Genomic DNA, 24,997 nt, shown 5'->3' with positions numbered 1-24,997 from the left:
CAATTAAGCAGCAATGCATGATCAACAGTGTCTATGAACTGAGGTAATTACAGTTATTGCCCTTTTTTGAGATAAAAAAAAGGAGCCTCTATGTGTGGCAGGTGTTTGTTTCAAGTGGATGGCGCATGCAGCGACTAATTGGGGCAAGGCTTCTATTAGAGGGACGGCGGCTATTTGAGGAAATAAGGTAATTAAGATTGATTTTAGTTCGCAGACACATTCATCTTGAAACCCTGCAGCATCTGCTCATCTCGTTTCCAAGACACAAGATAGTGATGCACAGCATAGCACATTTTAGCCCGTCTGCATGCTCGGCGAGTCGTTGTGTTGGTGCTGTCTACACGCACAAATCAAGCTGTGGATAAGAGATGTCACATAAGGATGCATTGGGAAACAGGGAGAAACACAAACAGCAAGAGAAAAAGAGAGAATCAAAACACTGTATTTTTAACTTGGTCTACCCCTTTTGCAAAGTCAGCGCCAACTGACATCTCCGCAGCCTCTCAAAGACTGCCTGTCAAACAGACATGCACATATAAACACAGAGCCTATATCTTCATTCAGTGTCTCCCAACTGTGGCATTTTGATGTAGAGAAATCTAAAGTTCACTACTTATTTTTTCTTTATTCTTTAGTTTTTTAGCACCACAGTTGAGATGAAAGCCTTGTCGGGCATAAAGAGATCCTGACTAGAGGCGAGCAAGGCAGGTGGAACCATGAAAAGTTGAACAACAGCTGAAAAAAGAATGGGACAGAGGGAAGATGAATGGTAATCAGCAGAAGATAAAGGAGGGGCCACTTGGGGAGGAGGAGCTTGTCCTCAAAACACACATTACATAACAAACTTTATTCCTATTCTTGCCCTATAGTATAACTGGCCTACGACCATTCGGTGAGTTAACATTTTGTTTAATTTTGAGTTAACTGTGTGTTTTTGTAATTACAGTACCAACTCTAAATCATGTAAGATCCATCCATCCATTTTCTTCCGCTTATCCGGGTCCGGGGGCAGCAGTTTCAGGAAGGAATTCCACCTCCGGCCATCACTTCCAGTTCCATCGGGGCCACACCGAAGCGTTCCCAGGCCAGCTGAGAGATATAATCCCTCCAGCCTGTCCTAGGTCTGCCCCAGGGCCTCCTCCCAGCTGGGCATGTCCGGAACACCTCATTAGGGAGGCGTCCTGAGCCACCTCAACTGACTTTACTCAATGTGAAGGAGCGGCGGCTCTACTCTGAGCTCCTCCCGGTTGACCGAACTCCTCACCCTATCTCTTAGGGTGAGTCCAGCCACCCTATGGAGGAAACTCATTTCATCCACTTATATCCACGATTTCGTTATTTCGGTCACGACTCAAAGGTCATGACGATAGGTGAGGTTGCTAAGCTCTCTCTTCACCACAATGGTCTGGTACAGCGATTACTGCAGACACTGCCCGATTTGCCTGTTGATCTCACGCGCCAGACTTCCATCACTCATGAACAAGACACTTGAACTCCTCCACCTGGGATCTCATTCCCAACCCAAAAGGTGCAATCCACCCTTTTCCGGCTGAGAACCTTGGCTTCAGATTTGGGAGGTGCAGTGTCTCATCTCAGGAGCTTCACACTCACACCCAGTAAATGCTGAAGGTTAAATAAAGCCTGATGAGACCATTCGGACCACATCATCTGAAAATAGCAGACATGACATCCTAAGGTCGCCAAACTGGACACCCTCAACATCTTGGCTACGTCGACAAATTCTATCCATAAAAATTATTAACAGAATCTTTGACAAAGGGCAGCCTTGGCGGAGGCCTATGTTCACCGAGAACAGGCTCGACTTTGCTGGCAAAGCAAACCAGGCTCCTGGTGTGGTTGTACAAGGACCGAACGGCATGGAGTCGACCCTATTTTGTGTAACATTAGAGGACTGTTGAACTTGGCAGAGGACACAAAGCAGAATTTAAACCTCATTTCCAGTCTAGCCACGATCAAAGAAAAAAAAAAAGCCTGTTGACAAGCTTATTAGTGGAAATTAGGAAGGGCACTCTAAGATCCTACTAGCAGGGGCATGCATACATCCTTGAAGTGATGGGATAGACTTGGCAAGCTTCTCCTCCTTTTTAAAAAGTCGTGTTTGCCAAACCAGGTAATGATACACTGCCGCAATCATGCAACACACAGCTGCTAAAGACATTTTAGGTCTTCACAGGGGTGAGGGAACATGAACATGGAGGTTGTGTAGAAAAGGTTGATGTACATGCATAGTTACATAAAGCAAAAGAAGCAGACACACACACGCACAACCTACACCTGCAGGATGTGATATTTAACAAAGAGCTTTATCAGCTAACGTCCACAGTTGCTGAAACCCACTGCATTCTCATTGAGCTCCCCTTGGATAACACACTTGCAAAGTGTGTGTTCATTAGGGAGACGAGGTCAGAAGTGTGCTCACACAGTGTGTGTGTGTGTTTTTTTTTTTTGTTAACAAGAGAGGCTCCTGAATTATTGAACATGCTTTACAGTGTGGCATTCACAGATAATTGGACTGGGCTGCTGATCAGCAAAAAGCAGCCTTTCTTGCAGCCTTTCCAGTACCACAGGCCATTAAAGTCATGTTTGATGTGTGATGCCAGTGATTTAATACAATGATTCAAAATTGTCCACATTAGACGAAAATGAAGGGGGAAATGACATACTAAGCAGGCAATAAGATGGAGGAATATAAGAATATTGTAAGGGGAGTATCTGACATTTGTGCTTCCAGGCAAAGGAGATGCACGAGAGTGTACATTCCTGGTTGTTTTCCCAAAGATAAAACTTCAGTACAGAGGAGTGGAAAGACCATCCCCTTTTGGACCCCTGGCCTAATTTCAATATTCTTATATAAGAACACACAAATGTTGACCTGCACAACAATATAAACATTTGAAAATGTGAGTGGTTATAGCCATATTTTTAGAAATAAAGTGTGGATTTCTGTGTATACAGGTTGGAGAATAGAGGTTTGAGGCTTCATTATTGGAAAAATAAGATTGTTGACTTATGATGGATGTGTAAAAGCAACTGGAAAGTTGACGTGATTATTATTTCACTGCAAGCTAAACACTGTAACTGTATAGATAAAGGGGGGTTGATTCCAGCTTTAGAATGCAGTTTCTCATAATAAACCCTCCATAACCAAACCAACCAAAGAATGCAACACTACTAAACAGAACTTCTGTGTCAACATACACTCGTGACACAAAAATGCATTAAACTGGTGAGATCAGCAAAACAAAAAGGGTCAGTAAGTTCATGGAGGAATCAATCATTCACAATTAGGAGGTCAGGAACAACTCTTACAACAACTTAAGGAGGTACTGTATTGTCTCAGTCTGCAATCAAAAGACGTATTTGTGACTAAAATATGAAAGGTTTACCGCAAACTGCTATGCACAGTCTCAACGAAATGGCCAGATTAGATTTGGCAGAATTTATTTTTAAAACAATATTATATGGACAGCTAAAACTGTGATTACCTTGCACTAAATTGAGGAAAGAGAACAATGTAGAGGAGATCATCCAAAGGACTATCCATAGCCACAGTATTTTGCGTTACCCTTAGCTACTGTATGAATAGAACTGGCTCACTCATGCTTATTAATGATGCCCATGCTGATAGAAGTACATCATGAATAGTGAACGTGTCCAAATCTGCTTACATTCAAACAAATGTTGCCAAACTGATAGCAAATATGCTTCGCAGTGGAGGTGGATAACGATCCGAAACATGCCTCCAAAGCAAACCGTAAACTTCTCATGCACGGAAATTAAACATTCTTCAAATATCCTGAATCCAAATGGGCGCTTTCTCACATTTCACAAAGCAGGAAGTCACAGTATGCAGCTATTGAAGGTAGTGACAGTAAAGGCCTGAAAAAGCACCTCAGGGGAGTAAATTATTTCATGGAAGCCATGAGCTCTAGACTTTTTAATTGTGTGTGTAGTTGTGCTAATTCAATGTTTGTCACACTTGGCAACAGAAAAGTCAATGTATTGTAGCTGAAGCACTGCCAAAGGATTTCTACATGAATCCATACGCAAATATAAGACTTGAGACTGCGGCAGAACTGTGGTGCACAAAAACATATCACCTTACCGAAGCAATTTGATATGCCCGAGAGGGCCAGTCTCTTAGGCCGATACGCTGCGGTTCTGCAGCACGATTCCTCAACACGAGTTTTAATTAAACCTGCTCCCCAGATGTAATGTCAGCAAACTACCAGTAAGTAGAGACTTGGATGAGTCAGAGGAACAGTCGGGTCTATGTTTGGGTGCAGCAAAATATCACAGCTGCACTTGAGAAAGTACTTTCTCTCAAACCACTGAGGAAGATGCGTCGAGGGAGCTTGCAAGCTGGCGCAGTCTCGTCTGACTAGCCAATGATGAGGGTCTCCCAAGAGGAGTTCCTCAAAGAACTACGAGGGACTGACATGTGATATGGCAGGGTAGGCCCCCGAAAGCACCATGAGGGAGCATGACAGTTGTGTGTTAAATAAATATAGCTCAGAAAAACAAGTGATTTGTGTCACCTCGCTGCTGCAAAGACAAACCTACAGACTCGCTTACACACGTGCACACACTCACGTCATAAAAAAGGGTCCGGCTTTTGTTCAAATCACAGTGGGAATAATCGAGGGCTCATGAGGAGAAAGGCATACCGCATACTTGAGCCACAGACCAACCACCGTGCCACAAACAGCCAGCAGTTGCAACAAAAGTAGGCCATAATTATGCTCCTTATAATGTGGAGTTTTGAGCCACATCAGCTCAGGCGTTATATAGTGGGACTGGTTGGTCAAGAAACACATGCTTGAAAATATAAGTTGTTCTTTTAATGATGTTAGCAGTGATGCCATCAGTTGGAAGAGATGGCTTATACAGTGGAACCTCCGTTAGAGTACGGTTAATGTCAAAATATATGCCAAAATGTTGTGTGCATTTTCTGGTTAGCGCACAGTATGACATGTTATTAATACACTGTAAATGCAACTGTGTTGTTAATGTATTTTTATCAAAAAAAACTTCCTCGTTAGCATCCTATTAGCTTGGACTGTTTTGTTGTGTCCCTGGGCAAGACACTTCACCCACCTTGCCTTCAGACTGGACCGGCGTAGGCGCAAATTGTCAGCCATGTTTCCGTCAGACTACCCCAGGGCAGCTGTAGCTACAGATTTAGTTTACCACCACCAGTGCTTAGGAGTGCTTTGGGTACCTTGAAAAGCACTACATAAAATCTAATCCATTATTAGTGCTTGACTTTGTAGGTCTTTGCTAACTAATACAGTTACACAAGTCTCAAAAATGTTAATACAAAACCATTTTTTTCTAGTTTTCCAATTATAGTTTTACATTCATAAAACAATTCTAAAATCATATAAATTAAGAAAGAAAGGGATACATGAACAGGAGTGCATGAGAGAAAGATCTTTGAATTAAAAAAATAACTATCGGCAACACACAAAGGTGGTGTCCATTGCCACATGATGTCTTTGGCAAGAATCACGTCTTGAATGAAGGTAAAAGTAACCCTAAATGTTCATTTATTCCTTTAGTTTGTCATTTATATGCATTTATATGGATTTTGAATTGTTTTGTGCATGTGAAACTATAAAAAAACATGTATTGTGTTGACAGCAAGTAAAATAATCTCTCTGGTCTGTAAAAAGAACTGTTTAGAATGGATGAATGTTAGAACAAAATGAACCTCACTGGACTATGTAAAGTAATGATTTAAAAAATTATCCAGAAAACAATATCGCTCTCACCTTTTTCTGACGCCAGCGTGTCACATGATCTAAGGCTGAGGGCCAGCAGTGTCAGGCAGGAGCAGAGAAGCCACATGGTTTCACACGCGTCGCCTCACCTCAGCCACCACCTGATGGATGAACGGACACAAAACGTCAGCCTCCTCCCGGTATTCCTGCACACCCCTCTGACTGTTGACAGCTGTAAAATTATGCTCCATTCTGTCAGTCTGGCATGGATGTTGATGTGTATGTATGAGCAGCCACAGTCAATACGTTCATGATGTAATATGATGCAGGCTTTGTTCATGGCATATGAATTACCCACAATGTCGCTCATTAAGGAGTGTAAGTCGATGAGGCCTGATCATAGTCATTAAGCCATCCATGTGTTCTGCTTTCACTAGGCTGCAGCCACACAATGACACATGCATGCTAATACGAGGTGACATGTGCACGCACCAAGAGAGTGATGTTGGAGAAAGTATGAAGTGAAAAGAAGTGCAAAATAAGCAATGTGTGCTAGAGTCGGTCCAGTCCAAATTAGACATCTGGATTTATCATGGTAATATTGCACCAGATGCTTGCATGTGACCCAACGAGAAAGCCCAGATGCCACTTTTACAAAACCATTTACACGCAATCTCCACGGTCCCTTTACATTTTTCCTCATAGAAAAACATGAGATTGCACACACACCCCCTCTGACTCACATGGGCACATTACCGACTGACCCAGGCTCACCCTTAGCATGTGTGAGAGCAGTCATAACTCTGAAGTGTTAACAGGTACAGTGGGACCCTCAAGGCAGGCAGTGGGGCGGACTGTGTCCCCCATCTACACACCTGTCCTGTCTACCAAAAGTAATGACCTCCACCTAGTTTGTCCACAAGGGTTACACAGTGTGCCACTTCTGCCTCATAGTGGATACTACTATTTAGCCTGAACAGCTACATGCTGCCAACAATACACTGTATCACAATAGTGATGGATATTAATACAGTAATCCCTTGTTTATCACAGTTAATTGGTTCCAGGCCCGATCATGATAAGTCAATTTCCACTAAGTAGGATTTTTTATTTATAAATGGAATATTATTGTAGTTAGCATAGAAAACCTGCTTACGACCTTCTAAATATGATTTTTAACATTATTACAGCACTCTAGACATGAAATAACACCCCTAAAGTCATCTTTGCACTCATATTACCAAATATAGTAGACATAGGAAGTGAAAATAAGACACAGACATAAATAAAACATAGCATAAACTCACTCATTGGGTAGTGTTTCTTGTTGGGGGTTTTTCTGGACAGCGTACTTCCTTCGGTGGCTATTGTCTCATCAATGTAATGTAATGGCAGTGAAAGACACTATGTCAGGATGGCTGTAAATTAGTCAGCCTTTTGATTTGACAGACACAGGCCACCGTGTCTTACAGGTAAATAGGTGCTCAAAACACAGCATGAATAGTTCAACACGTCCTAGTTCTCTTCTTCTTCTGACTTATTTCCTAAAACCTAGCTATAACCCAGCGTGCAGAACGTCACTGCCCTCTATAGCCCACACTCTAAACAGCAGCTCAGAACTACACAATTATATTTTTAAATTATTTAAATTATTTTAAAAATTAATTCTATCTCTTAGCTTGTCTTAGCATCATAACTCCTATGCTTGCTAACTTGTACAGACCCCCCGAATATAACACAACCCATCTTTCTTCTGAAAAAGTACTTATATTCAGGTCATCACGATACTTTGTTTTCTAACAGTTGGATTTTGTACATTGGATTTTTACGAGGTTCAAGTTCTGCTGTCTTTTCAAGGTACTTAAATACAAAATGAATTAATGACACTTAACAGCAATAAATGATGAATGGATAAATGCTTGCTATATTTCCCAATGATCAATTAGGAACATTTATTCAAATAGGCACAGTCTGAATCATCATCATCATGTTTTTAAACTTTGTTGTCTTGTTCTCTTATATACTAAAATGCCAGCTTACCACTTTAAAGCCTAATGAAATGTTTGATTGCCGTACATCCTAAGGCCCAATCCATCCCTTTGCAAAACGTTTTTATGTTAAAAGTAACTGCAAGCGAAACGTCATGAAACTACCAGCTGCATGGTTAATCAAATCCTCAGATGGCTGTATTTGAACACTGCAGGCATTATAGGAGGCCTGATGCCACATAATCATAATAATAAGCAAGTTCACACGATACATAATGCATCATGTTCCACAGAACTGAGATTGATGCAAACTTTATTGCTATAATTTTCTGGCCACAATCCAAAGCAATTTTTGCAGGCTTCCTGATATGTGTTGCAAATGATGTCTCTTTTTTCGTTGCCTGCCACGAGCCACTAGTTTCAGGGCAACAAAGCTGGCCGGAGCAGATAAAGCGGAATGCGGTTGGGCCACTGGACTCTGCTGCCACGCTGGCCCTGAGCGCATTAAGAAGAACACTGAATGTTTAGGCCGCTGCAAGTGAAGCCAATATAGATGCCAGTTTTTAGGCAAAAGCCTAAAGAGAAGCACTAAAGAGAGTAAAGCTGGAGAGTGATAACCAAGGATAAACTGGATACCTGAAACCTCTATTCTTCTTTTAGTTCTCACAGCAGTTAGTTATTTAGTTCTTTCTACTTACAGTTCTCTACTAGAATTCCTGGAGAGCTGTTAAAGTGTCAGGATGCTACAGCGTGTCAACAGAAATGCTGAGAGATGGACAGTTTTTAGAGTAGTCAGCGTACAGCTTGGAAAGATAGTACATTTACAATATAAATGAATCAACACACATTATAACATTACATTAATGTGTGAAGTCTGAATAGTTTATTACGATAATTGTGTCTTGCCTACAGTCAAGCATGGTGGTGGCAGAATTGGTCTGAGGATGCATGAATGCTGCCGGCACTGCGGCTCTGCGGTTCATTGAGGGAATCATGAATTTCAAGGAAGCTGAAGGTGAAGGTGATGGAATGGCCAGGTATGTCTCCAGACCTGAACCCAATTGAGCGCCTGTGGGGAATCAATTGGAAGGTGGAGGTGTTTAACATCCCCCAGCTCTGGTGAAATTCATGCCGAAAAGGATCACAGGTGTGCTAAAAAACGATGGTGCTCACACAAATTACAGTGGAACCTTGGTTAGGGTCATTAATTCGTTCCAGAAGGTCCGAAACATACTGTAACCGAATCAATTTTTCTCATAAGAAATAATGTAAATCCAATGAATTGGTTCCAGAAAGCCAAAAATGTTAACAGAGAACACTTTTTGTAGTTTTATAGTTGGGGGTTTTCATGCAGAAAACAATTCAAATCCATATAAATACATATAAATGATGACTGAAAGGGATAAATGAATATTTAAGGTTGCTTTTACCTTCATTGAAGATATGATTCTGGACGTGACCGAAAACAGGAAGATGGTGGTGGTTGATCTTGCTGCCACATCGTGTCTTTGGGAACAGTCATGTCAAAAATTACATCTTTAATTAAAGTAAAAGTAACGCCGTACATTCGTCATTTATAGGCATTTAGTATTTTATGCATGTAAAACTGTAATTGTAAAACTATAAAAACGGGTTTTGTGTTAACATTTTTGATAGTCAACCACTGATGACATCATAGACGGGCGACTTAACGCAGCGGAGGTCCGGTTCCAGTTGCCAGTTTAGCTAGCTAATGGGATGCTAACGAGAAAGGATGTTTTGTGATTACAAAAAACATTAAGAACACAGTTGGACTCATGCAGTGTATTAACAACACGACGAGATGCACCCCATATTGTCTGCTAACTGGAGAATATACGCAAAAGAGGCAAAATTGTGATGTACATTTTCAACGTTAAAAGAAAAACACGCTAACCAGGGCATTCGCTAACTCAGGTTCCACTGTACGACCAGTTATTTGGACAGTAATGGCTGTGTGTCGAGTCATGAATGGTAGCTGAAATGTAAGATGTGTACTTAATTTTGTGAGATACTGTATTTCTATGCTTGGGGGAGGGGTTGTGAATATGCGTCAGTCAGATTAAAGGCGATGTTTTGCAGCTGTTGCTCAGCAATGATAAGCGACTTCCTGATTACCCTGTGGGGTTGTGACCCCTCATGACCTCTTGAAAGCAGGGAGTGCACTAAAAGTTCAACACAAAGGGCCATCATGTACGTACATGCACACACACACACACACACACACACACACACACACACACACACACACACACACACACACACACACACACACACACACACTTTCAAAAATATAGTAACAGATGGAAACTGGCAAAGCTCAAGCCAATACTGTGCACAGGTATGGACATGCACTAAAGTACACAGATGCAGCTAGTGCATTTAAAAGAAGCATCCCATGGGCCCTTTTGTTGCAAGGCAGATTTTCCACTGGAGTAAGTGTAGGCCCTTTTAGGATGTATCACGTTTCTTTGCATCTTCCGTAAGAGACTGACTTCATGGGCTGTTTCCTGAGAAGTACTGACAGAAAATACAAGGCTTAATGCTTACTGGCCTGGACTTGACTCACCTCAACTTGAAAGTTTCCTATGCTACTTCGAAGTTATGATAGATCCTCCACATATGCAATAACTGGGAGTAATAGAAACTAGCTGAGGCAATATCCCAAAGTGTGTGACGCTCAGGAGAAGCTGAGGCAAGTTTTCACGAGTCTTACATTCTGGTAAGTGTCCAAGAGCTTGAATATTCGGTAATGAGAAACAGGCCAGCACAGTTGCAGAAGATGAAGAAAGGGGGAAAAAAAAGCAGGACAGTTAATCGCAGCGAGTCTAGTCCAGACTGTCTCAAGTTACCAAAGACGTTCAATATGTCGGCTTACAGTATGAAACTACTCTGATGACATAAGCTGGTTGGCCCGGAGCCCAAAATGAGCATGGTTTGATCAACCTGACCAAGTATTTCTAGACTTTAAGCTGATTTCTGATGATATTATTCACTGTTGACCCAGATAAACAAAACGTCAAAGGGCTAATAGACTTTGGCTCCAAGCCCTAAGAGAGGCTACTCAAGCGGTGACTGCTTGGCCCACAGCAAGTTAAGGACAAAATGTGTAGTTAAATTAATAGCTAGAAATGTGTCATGTTCACAGGGCTGCATAACCTTGGGTCAAGAGTCCTCGGAGAGCCATACGCAACTGTTACTATTTTCTGGTACTCTGGGATGTACCAGGAAGAGGGAGTTGCACGGGCATTACTGATGCAAAAGCCAGAAAACATGAAAAGGCTGACTAATAAAGAAAACAGATGTGACTGTGGTATCCTTTTTTCCTACGAGCCTGACATTCACTCTCTGTTCATTGCAGTCATTCACACAGACAATGCTTCATTCAATACGATACTACTTTGGCATGGATGCAAGCCTTAGTCAGCAGCATGCATCTTGGCTACATCAAATATGGCTTAGACAACAGAGCAGGGGAAAAGCTGCCACCATCATCACTTTCGCCAGGAGTTCTACTACTGTGAGAACTAAATGAGTCTAGTTCTGTCCATTGAGGTACAATCTACATTCATGCCCTCCCACAGAGCTAGTTAATGGACTTCAAGGTAATTATGTCAACTCTACTCGATAAGAGACAAGTCATTGTACCCTGAAATGTGCTTTTTTTTCTCCTGAAAGTTCAGTTCAGCTCTTCAGAATAAACTTGGTGATGTGAAAGTTTGCATCTTGTGCAGGCATTTAAGGCAAAGCCTAATGCATTAATATTTAATTATACTTTTTCCTAACACACTTAACCTGTTGCAATGCATGTTACAACTTAAGAAACTTAATGACATACCTTCAACTTTTGATTAAGTCCACAAACTTTAAACACATGAATCCTTCAACCAATGTGCATGTATAAATCCAATGGAAGTCCAAAGTAATCCAGTGTTTCTTTGCTCCTTTCTGTCTTGAGGCTTCTTCCACGGAGAAAAAGGAAGAAGAGGAAAAGTCACAACGAGAGTGGGTGTCCAACTTTTCCCCTCCCCTTTCTCCTGTTAATTCCCAAGTCTCTCCCTCTCCTTTTTTTCTATTTTTTCTATCTCCTGACTTTTCCTCCCCCTGTCTCCACTTCCTTCTTTTCCCCCGTGTGGCTTTTTTCCCCTTTTCTCCGACTTTTCAGGAGGGAGATCCTTTAATGACGTCACTGTGTCCATGGCACAGAGCCTTGGGCGCATGTCTCTAATCTCGCAAGCATCCTTCCCTCTAGGCCTGTGCCCTCTCCTTAGCCTTTCCTTTCCCTATTCCGTACCTCTCACTGTCTGATTCATAGCTGACTGCAGGCTAAAGCAGACATGTTCCTGTTCTGGCTTGGGTTCAAGCACACTATATAGATGATTATGATCATACAGCTGCTGCATTATTAAGAAGAATTCACTCTATTATAATTTATAAATACATCATACCGTCATTGGATTGATGGCTCTTGTGTCTATATTGTTTATTGCTGGGTTTTATTGAAGCAATCCATAGAGCCCCCACTTGCAGCCCATGACCATGTAGAGACCCTTAATAGCCACATCAATTGCGTTTGGTAAATTGTTCAATGTGCAAATACCACTTTGGCATTTATCTTCGTGTCCTTGCGTAGCTACTGAGAAGTGCTCATATCATATTTATTTATATACCAGGGTGAGGGGCCCTCCGTGCTTTTTCATTACCTTTAACCTTTAGCTCAGTAAATATTTAAATTACTGCATAGGCTTGCACATGAGGACGATGGAGGATATTATGTGATGCAGTGCATGGCAAATAATACTTCAATGTTTAAACACAACAAAATGATACTGCACTTTGTGTTGTGGCTTATATATTAATATTAAAGAAGTCCTTCACATATCCTCACTCATTTGCCATGACGACAAAAAATGTTAGCTTTCCAAAAATTGCTAAAAGAAATTATATAGTACAATTATGCAGTACAGTACAGTATAGTAAATTTAAACAAGCCCACTTTAAAAATTACATCAGTTTCAAATATACATATAAAATGCTAATTATATTTTATTACATTTTTTAAGCCTTTAAAATCCAGTATGTTTACATAACATTTACATAGCTTTTTGTCATAATGATTTTTTAATTGGTCCTGATGGCAAAATGGCTTGGAAAAAAAAAGACTGGCATAAATCTCTCTAGGATCTCCAGGGATATTATGTATTTTCTAGGAATGCTCTGATCAGGGTTTTATACTGCAGATTCTGATACCGATAATCCAGGACTGAAATTGGCCAATACAGATATTGATCATATGGATTAATTATACATTTATCAATGTATTTATGATGAGTGCTATTGGCCATGGGTGCCGTATAATGATGAAAAGTCAGGACAATTACAAGGTCCCTTGACTGCCGGGGGCCCAAAACATAGGAAATTACCGGACCCAGAATTCCTGGCTGCACCACTGCTACTGGCTATCTGATATGAAAAATGGAACCATAAAATCACCTTAATTTGGAAAAAAAACAAACATTTTACTTACTTTTTCAAGAAAACATATCATACACAAGGCATTTATTGGCATATGCCAATCACGTGATTTTTCACAGAAATCGGTCGATGCTGATTGGTGGCCGATCGATCGTACCGTCTATTGATATTATTTATTAATAATATATCTTAGACTCAGGTTATCCTTACAACAATAGCGATAGACTCCAATGAATAGTTGACTCATTATACTTCTTAAAGCTTGGAAGGTCCTTTGAGCGCAGTGTGCAGGAAAACAGATTGAAAACATAAAAACAAAGCAAACACTTAAAAAGTAAAAACCAACAAAGACAAAAGTCCTAACTGAGTTTGTGGTTTGTTTATAATCCAAATCAGAATCCGATAAATGAATGAGAGAGCACATTGATTTGGGAAGCAAAGATAAATCTCTCTGCTACTGGTGTCTTTTTTGTAGAGCTCAATACCCAATGTATTACCCAAAAAATCTTATGTAATCAGTGCCTGTTCATGATGAGAAGACCAGAGCTTCCAATGATTTTTTTTGTTTTCACTTCAATATCAATGAATGCAATTCCAGACACCCTCTGTGAGTGGCATATGGTGATGGAGTTGTCTACACCCTGAAATCGGGCCACATAACAGCATGCACCTACAGTTTCAACAAGAACAGATGTAAATGCTGCAAGCCTCTACTGGCATTGGAGCCTTTCATATTCTAGCCTGGTGGGACTAAATTGGAATGACAAGCGTGAGAAACATGATCATAAATGCTTAATAATAAAACAGAAAACAAAAGAACAGCATAACTAAATATATATACTTACTAAATACTAAATACAGGGTGGGCCAAAAGTAGGGTTGTCCAGCAAAGGTGTTATCGGACCCGTGTTCTTTGATAGAACTGTTACTGGACACAATTATTTGGAAATGCTTCGTGACGTGGTAGTACCACAACTCTGAACTGTACTTCCAGCAAGATGGAGCACCTCCACATTATGCCAGACAGTAAGAGTATCTTCATCAAGCCTTTCCACAGCATTGGTTTGCAAGGCGGGCAGCGTTGAATGGCCACCATGTTCATCTGACCTGACACCAATGGATTTCTTTTTTTTGGGGTGTAGTCAAGAACAAGGTTTATGAGAGATATCCCCACACAGTGAATGAACTGTAAGATTACTTTAGACTTACACACTTCGTACATCGTCCGTACAGTCAACGTGTGTCTTTCGGACGTTTTGCTGGTGTCTGGTTTGGTTAAAACTTAAATTTTTTCGTATTTCGCACCTGCGGACTCCGTGTGTGTGTCATGCGCCACATACGTAATATGTTCAGCTAACGCACTTTCAGATATTTTTTACGTGCTCTATGGGTGATGAGTAAGTCGGTCCTGTGTTTCCATTACGGCGAGAGTGCATTAACGCACTAAAACGCGGTATATAAAGCAAAAGTTGATTCCTGTTGCAATGAAAAGAACCCCCAATATGTTCATACACAGAAAAAAATAATACTAAATATCACGGCACATGATGTCCCAGAAGCTCTGTCGTCAAAAATTGCAGAAACGCATGCATGTGCAGAACCAATCATGTTCCCGGTATGGATCTTACGTTGTTGGAACGCACAACGTATAGCTTGCGCGCAGTTCTTACAACCTTCATACGAAGCCTGCATGGAATGTAAGGTCAGTACTTTTATTGTAAGTTTGACGGAAGTTGGTCTTACAACTTACATGTGTTGGCTGTACGAATGAAGAGACAGCCGTATGTCCGAGCAGCCTCACATTTTGTGCGTGGTTGGGTACGCAGTGATGTTACTCCTTCATGGTCAGCACAACTACGTTCTCCACAAGGAAAAAAAAACCCAACAAAAACGTGATTTCCGGAACGCCACAACTCACACGGCCAAAAAATGACCTAGGCTTTAATTTGGGCTCACAACATGCTCCTGTTTAAATGTACGTGTCTTCCGTTCATCAAATAGATGGAGAGCCAACGATGCAATGAGAGGCGTCGGCAACAAAGTTAATTTATAAAAAACTTCCTGACGGAAGCATGGAGCATGGTTGTGTGCAAAAGTGTCACTTTAATGCAAACGTATTGCTGGGTGCATAAAGCTTGAACGGAAAGCAGAGAGCTAGCGACATCATAAGGCCAGCTTGAACTCTGTAAGATATTATTATTACACCTTTAAATTCAGTGTATTAGCTCATTGCATTTTCGCTTGAATCATTCTCATTCTCGACACACTCTCACACAACAACTAAACTTGCACAGCACTCACAGATTACCCATGGAAAAGTATAGTAAAAAAGTAAACTAACATGCTATGAGCATAATTACAACCAGTCTCTTTCGCACAAAATTAACTTTCACTTTCCAGACACACACACTTTCTAGAGGGGCACGGCAACTGCTGTATATACTGTAGTTACTATGTGTACTTTCACTCTGGGCTCCTCATCAGTCTTCCTTGTCTAGTACGGCGCTGTAACCAATATATTATATTTTTATAATATACTGTATTTTTTAAATACAATTTGAAAACCTTTTGAGTTGTGTGATCATTGACAACTTCTCTGATGGCAATGCAGTCCCAACAACAAGGAAGGAAGGCTAAAGAGAAGGAATAGCCTTTGCAACTCCAAGTTTTGTTTGGATTTTTTTTAAAGCTTTGGCTGAAAAGCAAGTTCTACCATTTTTGGGTGTTTGACCTTTTCTAAAAATTGGTGATATTTCCTTCTCAAGTTCTTGTCATCCTCATACTCATCCTTCCCAGTCATTTGTCTCCATTCTGCCCTCATTTGTCTGCTACCCTCCACCACATCATCCAAGATCCATAGCACTGAGTTATATTAAGGGGTCTTTCCCCTTAACCGACCCCGTTCAACGTTCATACCCACCCGTTTCCTTAGTAACTAGGGAATGGATGGATTCTGGCAGTGTCTTTATTGGCTCAGTTATTTCCACTGCATGCTCTTGTGCTCCACTAAGAGGATGAGGGATGAGGGAGCAAGAGGGTTGTGAAAGAGGGCAGGGGGGATGTTATCTAAGGGGGCAAACGGTGGTAAGGCTTGCTGATGGGGGGGGGGGTGTTGTGGTTAGATTACAGAAATAAAAGGAGCAAACCTTTTGTTGCTTATTTTTCCACAATCCATTCCCCTCAAGCTTTAAACATTCACAGTGAAAATTAGACACATAACTGCAAATGGCTGTAGATGTGCAAACCATCCTTCAGCATTTGCCCTTGAATGAGCACCGAGGGCCCCTGCTTTTTAAAACCATCACTAAAAAATATGTGTACCCAGTAAAGTCACACACTTCTCTCTATCAACACTTGTTGACTGACTGTAACCAAGACTTCTATCAATAAAAGTGTGTTTGTGCAGCTTGCTGGTCTGCATTATTGCTGCAATAAGAAATGGAATAAAGCTAAAATGCCAAGCAGAGCTGAAGGACTCCCACTGCTGTAGCAAACCGACCGCTTTAAGTTACAACGTGATCACACACCAGAGCACTTCGGATTTAAGGCCGGAAAGATATATCGTATTATGTTACTAAAGTCTAATTTTGTTGTTGTGACACTGGGGCGGTGGGAGTGCAAAATAGAGCTCTATAAAATAGAAGGAAAGCGTTCATAAAGAGAGGAGCAAAATTAAGTTACAGAGGGAGAAGAGGAACAAAGACACGATTAAAAAGCAAAAAAATGCATTACTATGTTGTACATGGGCCATGTGGAGCAACATGTGGAGTCTATTTGGCCAACTGACACATATTCCCACAAACAGCATAATGTCTCCCTCCTCTCATTCTTTCCATCCACAGAAAAGGTTGGAAAGGCAAAGTCAAGGGAGGGGGAGGGTGAATGGAATATGCTGAGTGGCTATGAGAAAGAGGGTGAGTCACAATGAGGCAAAAAGAGAGCAAAAGGAATACAGTAGTACTATTTTTCTATTTTGGACGAGAAAGAGATGGTGCAATTTTTTTCAGTTGTTTTAAGTTCCCCCCTCCTCCTTCCTTGTGTTGTTGTAGTGTCTACCCCTTAGGCTTCTTAATTGTTTTATTGCAGATTCTGCTGACTTTCAGTCAAATATTCAACCCTTCTTTTCCAGGTTTTTGCAAAATTTGCCAATATGGTATACAAAACTATTCTTTTGTTCAGCTTTGCCTAAGACTGAGCATGTTCAAAAAGTATTCATTTATCATCAAAGTTAAAAAATATGTTGGTATGTATAATCAGTTTTCAGTTTCCGGAAATAAATTACCCCCTGCTTCCAATTGACATACATTCCATCCATCCATTCATTTTCTATACCGTTTGTCTTCATTAAGGTCGTAGGTAAGCTGGAGCATTAACGCACAACAAAAAACTCAAGTGGTTGACCCAAAATGGCACCGGCACTGAGCCGGGGGATCCGATTGGCTGTCCGTCAAGACGTGGGACGATCCTCGGCCCAAATGAAAGTTGTTACTGGTGCCGAGTGCAGTTCAATAACCATCAGACAAATTTGTGAACAATATTTGAGAGAAATAGGCCTTTTGTGTACATCAAATTCATCAAATGATTTCAGCTCATGAAAGATGGCGGCAATAACAAAATTGTTACATGCATATTTTTGTTCACTATAGTTGCCTAACAACCGTATTGCATTTAGCATTGGAGGTGCACAAGGGAGCCAAAGAACAATGAAAAAGTCATTTTTTATATCATTCTGTCTGTGCGCTCAAGAAGAAATGTTAATTCAAAAGGCTTGAGACAGCCAGAGGAGTACTGGGACTGTCTGCTTTGGCCTAATTGCATTTCTTTGGGAAACTGCACTTAAAGAGATTGCTAAAATGAAACTTGAAATACATGCACTGATAGTAGAACAGTGAAAGTATTGTGTTTTTGCACAAACAAATCACTATGACGGGTAGCTTTACAGGTCAATATAAAGAGGATATAAAGGCACCTCCACATCCTCAAGAGGCTCTGTAGCTAATTCCCGCAGTCCATAAAGCACTTTCAGAACGCAGCTGAATAAAACAAAATGTTGAGCTGCAACACACAAAAAATCGATAGAAGCAAAGTCAGAGTTGTGCATCACAGGAGTGGAAAGTCAGTGTTATGTTTGTTATCAGTAGCAGCAGAAGTTTCTAGAGGGACAAAGACTGGGGAACCCTTTTGGCTACAACAAAACCATATTCACACGGAAACAGAACACGTGCATGAACTGTGGTCTACATTCTCAAAACACACAACTTCAGGCTAATTAGATCTTCTTTCCAAGTACATAAGGCACACTAGGAGTTCATAATACTTCTTGCAATTAATGCAAGAGGGCTTAATTAAATCAATGACTAGTTACATTACGGGTAGGCAGGGGCACTGTGTTGCACTCCAATAGAGGCCACAGCTAACTGACTTAAAGCCAAACTTTTGAGATTTGTATTTGGAGTTTGCAACCATGTGGTCAGCAAGTCTATCAGTGCAGAAAGTCTCTGTAGAGCTGTATAACGCTTACATAAACACTGCCTTAAGGCTATTTGTTGTATTTATGAATTGTACGGTTATATGGGCATTTGGGGAAGAATTTTGGTAGAAGCCAAAAGGAAAGCCATTTATAAGACCGAAGTAAATTTGCTGCACTTTTTACAACAGCAGTTATTTCCTCGCCATCTTTAAAGCAATTTTATTTAATTTATTTTTGAACAGCTTTTTTTGTAAAACAGTGTCAAATTGTCAAGCACTGCTTCTGACAACATTTCAGTACACTTGTCTTTCACTTTTCTCCAAAAAACGTGCTTTCACTACTAAGCATGGGCATGTTACCGGTATACCACCGTATGAAAACACCACGGTTTCAAAACCACTAATATTGTGGTTTGTGCGGTATTAGAAAGGGGAGGTCCGCTCCTAGAAATACTTGGTCATGTCCTGTGTTATTCCTCACAGACATGAGCTGTGGTTGCCGTGCAGCTTCCTCGTTAGCATCAAGCGGCGCCGGTGTGACGAGACGTGTGCCCTAGTTTTGCATCCCGTAGCGTGGGGATTTCGTGTTTATTTTACATGGCCTTGCAACTTTCGAACTAATGTGTAAGCACATCACACAGTTTATGCACATTTTTGACATGTTAACGTTAATATCATGAAAAAAACCCTCAGCAAATACATAATCCGACAACTCCAAAACACTTGTCGACAAGTTGTGACCTGCACAATCAACACACTATGAACTAATAACCTAACATTACAAGTTGCATTTTGCTGCTGTATTGCTGTATTGTTGCAGCAATACAGAAAACAGAGAGGGGGGGAAATCACAAGATTTGACAGTACCTCCCACACAATTCTGGCAGAAATTGATAGCTGATACACAATTCTTGTGATGATAGACTACCATTTTAAGGGTGTTTGATAGTTAATCCTACAAGTGTCGCGTATTAATTGAGCAAAAGAAAGTTACTGACACAAAGTTAACTGCACAATTCTTGTTGCAGGTCGCTGAGTCTGCATCTTTTCAGGTGAACAACAACCATATTTGAGCTGTTTCAGCCTGAGCATTTCCGCTACAGTAGATGCTCGCCACTGTCTGTGCAAGTGAAAAACTAATGCCAAGCGTAACAACGTCACGACAGTCGACTTGGAGGTATCTATGTCTAATTTTTATTGCCACTAAATTAATAATAAGTATTAGTTTAGTACTGAAACGAGGCACAGATATATAGTTTTACTGTTTACGTTGGCACCGGTGCCATATTTCGGTACCTATCCCTACTTTGGATACACTGCAACCTCTGCTCCTAATTCTCCTTCACTATTTTACAATAAAGAATTAATTTCAGAGGAAACAAATAAATGAACAGGCAGGGCTGTACAAGAAAGTCAGTACACCCCTCATATGTCAGCAACCATATTTATCACAGGGTATCTCAAAAGCACAATACTACAGTAAGCGTGGATATACTTTAGAGTAGTCAGTGTACAGCTGGTATAGCAATACAGATTTACTATCCACTGAAAACAACTTAGCACACAGTAATTATATCATATTGACTCTATTCATTCTGTTATTATCAATGTAGAAGCTTATAAGCAGCAGCTACGTCTTCCACCTGCATTGAAGCCATGTTCACCATCATGGCTGAAGATCAATGATGGCGTGCAAGAGGGAACGAGAGAGCAGAGAGGAAGCACACTGAGGAAGACCGATGGAGAAAGAGCGTTGGATATACAGTATATAGAGAGATGCATACATATAAAGAGAAAGAGACTGTTCCACAGCCCTAAGTTGATCGATTGCCTCCCAACAGAGCCTAGTAGCATTGATTGTTGTGTCAGGAGCTGACTAGCTGTGGCTTTACAGCCAAAGCCCACACAGCAGTGCCACCATGCTGCAATGTCAATCATATCATACAGTGTTCAGGTTCAACGGCAAAATGCTCATTGTCATTCCAATATATAGAATGCAATAGGAATAGTGTCCAATGGTAGTGTACTAGCTTACGTTTTGCAAAGACAGCTTTACCGTAGTTTACTCAAGAAGTGTGCGAACGCTGCTTCACGATTACGTAATCACGCATGGGCATGTGTTGAAAATCGCAAGGACCAAAAATCTTTTTTTTATTGGACACTGAGTTGTCCAGTGTGCCATCTTCACTCTCAATCTGTGTACCCCGGACCGAGCCTGGGCAGAAGGCGGGGCTGGCAGGTTACACATGTACGACAAAGACAAAAGGATGAAATGACCAGGAAATAAAAGATCAGGAATGCAGGTCAGGCGTCTTCCTTCACGAAGGTGGTCATGGTACCACGGCTAATTAGGTGTGATTGCCTGGATAAACTGTTCCACTTGTGGCATTTTATGAAACGAAATGTGGGACTGCTTGACTGGATTCATTACTTATTGATTCCAGTGGATATTTCCTATAGTGTGAATGGGTGGGAAAGAGCAGAAAATCGGTCCACTGGCCAACATTCAATGTGAGCCAAAGAAAACATTTTTTTCAAGGTAATCAACATATTGATTTGGAGGAGAAAACAACAAGAATTGTCTACTTGCAATCTTCTGCCAAGGCCAACTGGCTCTTCTTAAAGCTCACACTGTTAAAGACAGTGAAAAACTACCTGTGATTCCTCCACTTGGCCTCACCCCTCCTTCCAAAATCATCCCGCTGACAGGACAGACAAACGACACGGAAAATATAACCTCCTCGGAGCTAATTAACTTTACAAGACACGCTGCAGAACATTTCACTGGGAAATCATATTTTGACATAAATATCTCTAGGCTTATGGGAGATAAGAACATTTGAGGTATGGTGTTTACATGCAGGTTAGATCCCAAAGCAGCTCTGCTCCATTTACCCAACCTCGGAGGTAATCCAGATTCACAAATAACCATACATGAGCATGAGGCATCCTCCTGAGTCGGCTGAGTTGGAATGAATCTTTCAGGAGGGGTGTTTTCTCTGGAAGATGCTGATCCGTTCCTTCGTTATCCTATATTCTATTTGTACAAACCAAATACGACAGTTGACATACAGTTTATCATTCGATGAACATATTAACCTTAAATTCTTGTAGAAAATATCCTGATTGCTGGTGTCTGCGGAATTCTTTAACCCTGTTTGCATTCCAAATCTGCTACACCGTGTCGGGCTGCATGAGTGCCGTCGGCACTCGCGAGCTGTGGTTCATCACAAACATAAATTCCAGCATGTACTGTGACATTGTGAAGCAGAACGTGACTGGTTGAACCCAATACGCCATTGAGTAATTGAATACTTTTGCACATATAAAAGGTATGCAAGGGGTTTGTAGAGGCGAGCTTTAGGAGCAGCCTCCGTCGTTAGAGTTAGAGAGAAAGCTCTGCCTCCTCTAAATGTTTCATGATGTTTACCAAGTTGTTTGTTCTGAGCGCAGATCAAGGGCAGCCCCCTCCCCTCAGCACCCAACAGAGAGATGGGGGTGCAGAATGGAAACATTGATGGTTGCAGTTGCATGCAACATTGGATGGTAGATACAGAGCTGGGGGGGTCATGATGGATGCTTGGATAGATGGATGTGGGCATTATAACAGCATCACAAATCTGGAATGCATATACAGCATGTTGTTGATGTCTACTTCTACATACTGCTTGAATCACATTGCTTCTATTCTAGGACAGCTGTAGTCTAGAGCAGTGGTCCCCAACCTTTGACCTACGGACCAGCTTGTGTTCCCACATCCCACGGACGGGGGTGGGGGGGTTCGTACATTATAGCGATCTAATTGATCTTATTTATTATGTATTGTGTAAAACTAAGACATGAATAACATCAAATTAAAAGCACAAAATGAATGCCGACCCACCATCCACCAGTTCAAGTTTTTCCAGAAAGATTATTCCATCGCTGTTTGATGTGTGTGGTAAAAGGCAGTGCGCTAGCATGAATCAACTTGAGACAAATGTGCACATTAACACTCAATAAGTGATCAAAACTTACCTTTATGCATTCCCACATAGTATCAGCATTTGAGACCTAATATGAGGTGAAAGAAAAATGGTAAAAATACTGTAGTAGTCTATCTGTGCTGCATGAGATAAAGTTAGCACACGCACAATGGACATGCGTCAAGTGAGACGGATGCAACACAAAGAATCCGGCCACTTTTCAAAATAAAACATTTTAAAAAATGAAATAATGGAAATTATTTTGTCTTTCTGTGCGGCCCGGTAGCGGCCCACGGCCCGGGGGTTGGGGATCACTGGTCTAGAGCTGCCCTGTCTAGTCTGTCTGGTGTGTTCCACCTAGTCTTTGAGCATGAACTGATGAAGCCTGCTCAGATCGAGAGGCAAAACATCTTCTAAAGGCTGGGTTATACTTTCCGCTCGAATGAGCCGCGCGGAAATCCGCTGGAGAGATCGTGTGTGACTTTATACTCCGTGCGGCGTCTGCTCCCAAACTGCAGGGGGCAGTGTATCAAAAACACACGTCTACCACGGTACTAAACTAGAGCGGAAGAAGTTTGCCATTGTTTACTTGACTTCCAACAATGCGACACTTCATGAAGAAGTGGAATTGTGTTGTATTTATTTGCTGCTGCAACAGAAAAGGAAGAGAAGGTGGTCCACTCGTCCTTTGAATAGGAGCGCTGCAATCGCAGCTCGTCATTCTTCCCACCACAGTAGCCCGGCAGGAGAAGGTGCTTACAGAAGGCATGCTGAACACGGCAAAAGAAAATAAAAACCAAACAACTTGACTTAAAACAACTTGTTTCGGTGTTTTATTCTTACGCTAGCTTAATGTTGATGTTTGCCTCTGATTATCTGCAATAAAAGTAACTGTTGTAATCATTAGATCAGCTTGAGCTCCAGAACACTCCTTGTCACTCTTCAATTGCCTTTGTTTGCCCGCAACAAAGGAAGCTAACAACTAAATGCATAGTACCACAATCTAGGTTAAAGCCCTACATATGCCTCACACACTTATTACTTACCACTAATGAATGATAATGAAAGATGATAGATGGAACAGATACAATCAGTCACTGTCTTGCCTATAGACTGGTCATCATGCTAGCGCTACAACCACACTTCCGTCTCCTGTGGTGCCGCCTAGCAGTGGCTGCTGTGTTGACCCAGCTAGCTGTCTCAAAGCGGCGTACAGTCGTCCCTCGCTATGTCGCACTTTAAAATCCGCACTGTCACTCTTTTGCGTTTTTAAAAATGTTTTTTTCATGGTTGAACATGGCCTATTTTTTTTTAACTATATTTAAGCAAATTGTATGTACTATTTATCTAAATTAAGCATTTTAAACTTTTCCATTTATGAATAAGGAATCCTACTTCAAATTCACTCATCATGGTTGTGCATGGAACCAATTAACTGCAAAAACAAGGGATTACTGTATTTATATTTTCTGTTTTCCCAAAAATCAGAAAATTCGCAAGGACGCAAACGCTTAATCAACTCCACTACAACTGATTTAAATCGAAGGTAAGTGTGCACATAAGCGCAAAGCACAAATCAAGACTGGCTCACATCCGAGGAGAAGCACTTTGTTAAAGCATGGTGGCAAACCTTATGAATAAAACAAGCAGAACTTGATGATGAATGAAAGGAGCACAAAACCATGGAAACTAAATTGCAGTGGAAAGATGAACGTACTGGTTGCAGCATTGACATGCAACATGCAGTGAGGTTCATGGCTGGTGATTGACTCCTTTGGAGTTTTTTATTTATTTATGTTAATACAGGTTGCTCATTAAAAAGATAACAAAAAAAAATCTGAAGAGACTAATTCATTTTGGTAAAAAAAAAAATCTATTTGTTTTCAGATACATGTCCCATGTGTTTATTTTTGAATTAACTGAAAAACGTTTGTGTTCTTACCTTTTATTTGTATATGAAGAACATGCAGCCATTCCTTCTCTAGGAAAAGTTCTGATACTTGTTTGTAAAAGTCTGATCGGCCTGGTGAGTTTGGATAAATCCTCCATCTTGGCAGTCAAATTCATTCATTCACCATTTGATTTTGTGCTAAGTCGTAGTAGCAAAAAAAAAAAAAAAAAAAAAAACCGCTGGCTTTTCTTCTGTGGAAGGACGTGAGTGAGAAGAAGCACCTTGCAGCTCACGCACGCCTCCACCTGTTCAGGATGCAGCGGTACTGCAATTATTTTGTAATAATCTTTGTTAGTAGCAAACAAGTATACAATCAAAGAACGTAGCAAGGGGTTACATCAAATAAAAACATTGAAATCAGCTTCATGAAACTGGCTTTTTTATTGC

At 41.0% G+C, this 24,997-nt stretch overlaps 1 protein-coding gene across 5 annotated transcripts in view; it reads right to left on the bottom strand.

The window, feature by feature from the left end:
* The window catches only part of col16a1 (collagen, type XVI, alpha 1), a 78,782-nt gene extending 54,036 nt beyond the window's left edge, over positions 1–24,746 (bottom strand). For 3 of the 5 annotated variants that reach the window (XM_054763630.1, XM_054763633.1, XM_054763634.1), the window contains exons 1-2: positions 11,589–11,740; positions 5,796–5,905 (exon numbers count right to left, since the gene is read on the bottom strand). In XM_054763630.1, the coding sequence (XP_054619605.1) occupies positions 5,796–5,871 (76 nt within the window). In that variant the 5' untranslated portion in view covers positions 5,872–5,905; positions 11,589–11,740. Of the gene's footprint in view, positions 1–5,795; positions 5,906–11,588; positions 11,741–22,711; positions 22,748–24,601 lie in introns of those variants that run through there. The other 2 variants (XM_054763632.1, XM_054763631.1) reach the window with 2 other exon arrangements.
* Positions 24,747–24,997: the final 251 nt, after the last annotated feature.

The sequence above is a fragment of the Dunckerocampus dactyliophorus genome, chromosome 20 (assembly GCF_027744805.1).
Source record: "Dunckerocampus dactyliophorus isolate RoL2022-P2 chromosome 20, RoL_Ddac_1.1, whole genome shotgun sequence".
NCBI classification, from domain to species: domain Eukaryota; kingdom Metazoa; phylum Chordata; class Actinopteri; order Syngnathiformes; family Syngnathidae; genus Dunckerocampus; species Dunckerocampus dactyliophorus.
The sequence above is the reverse complement of the archived record's forward strand: the minus strand, read 5'-3'. Positions and strand labels throughout refer to the sequence as shown.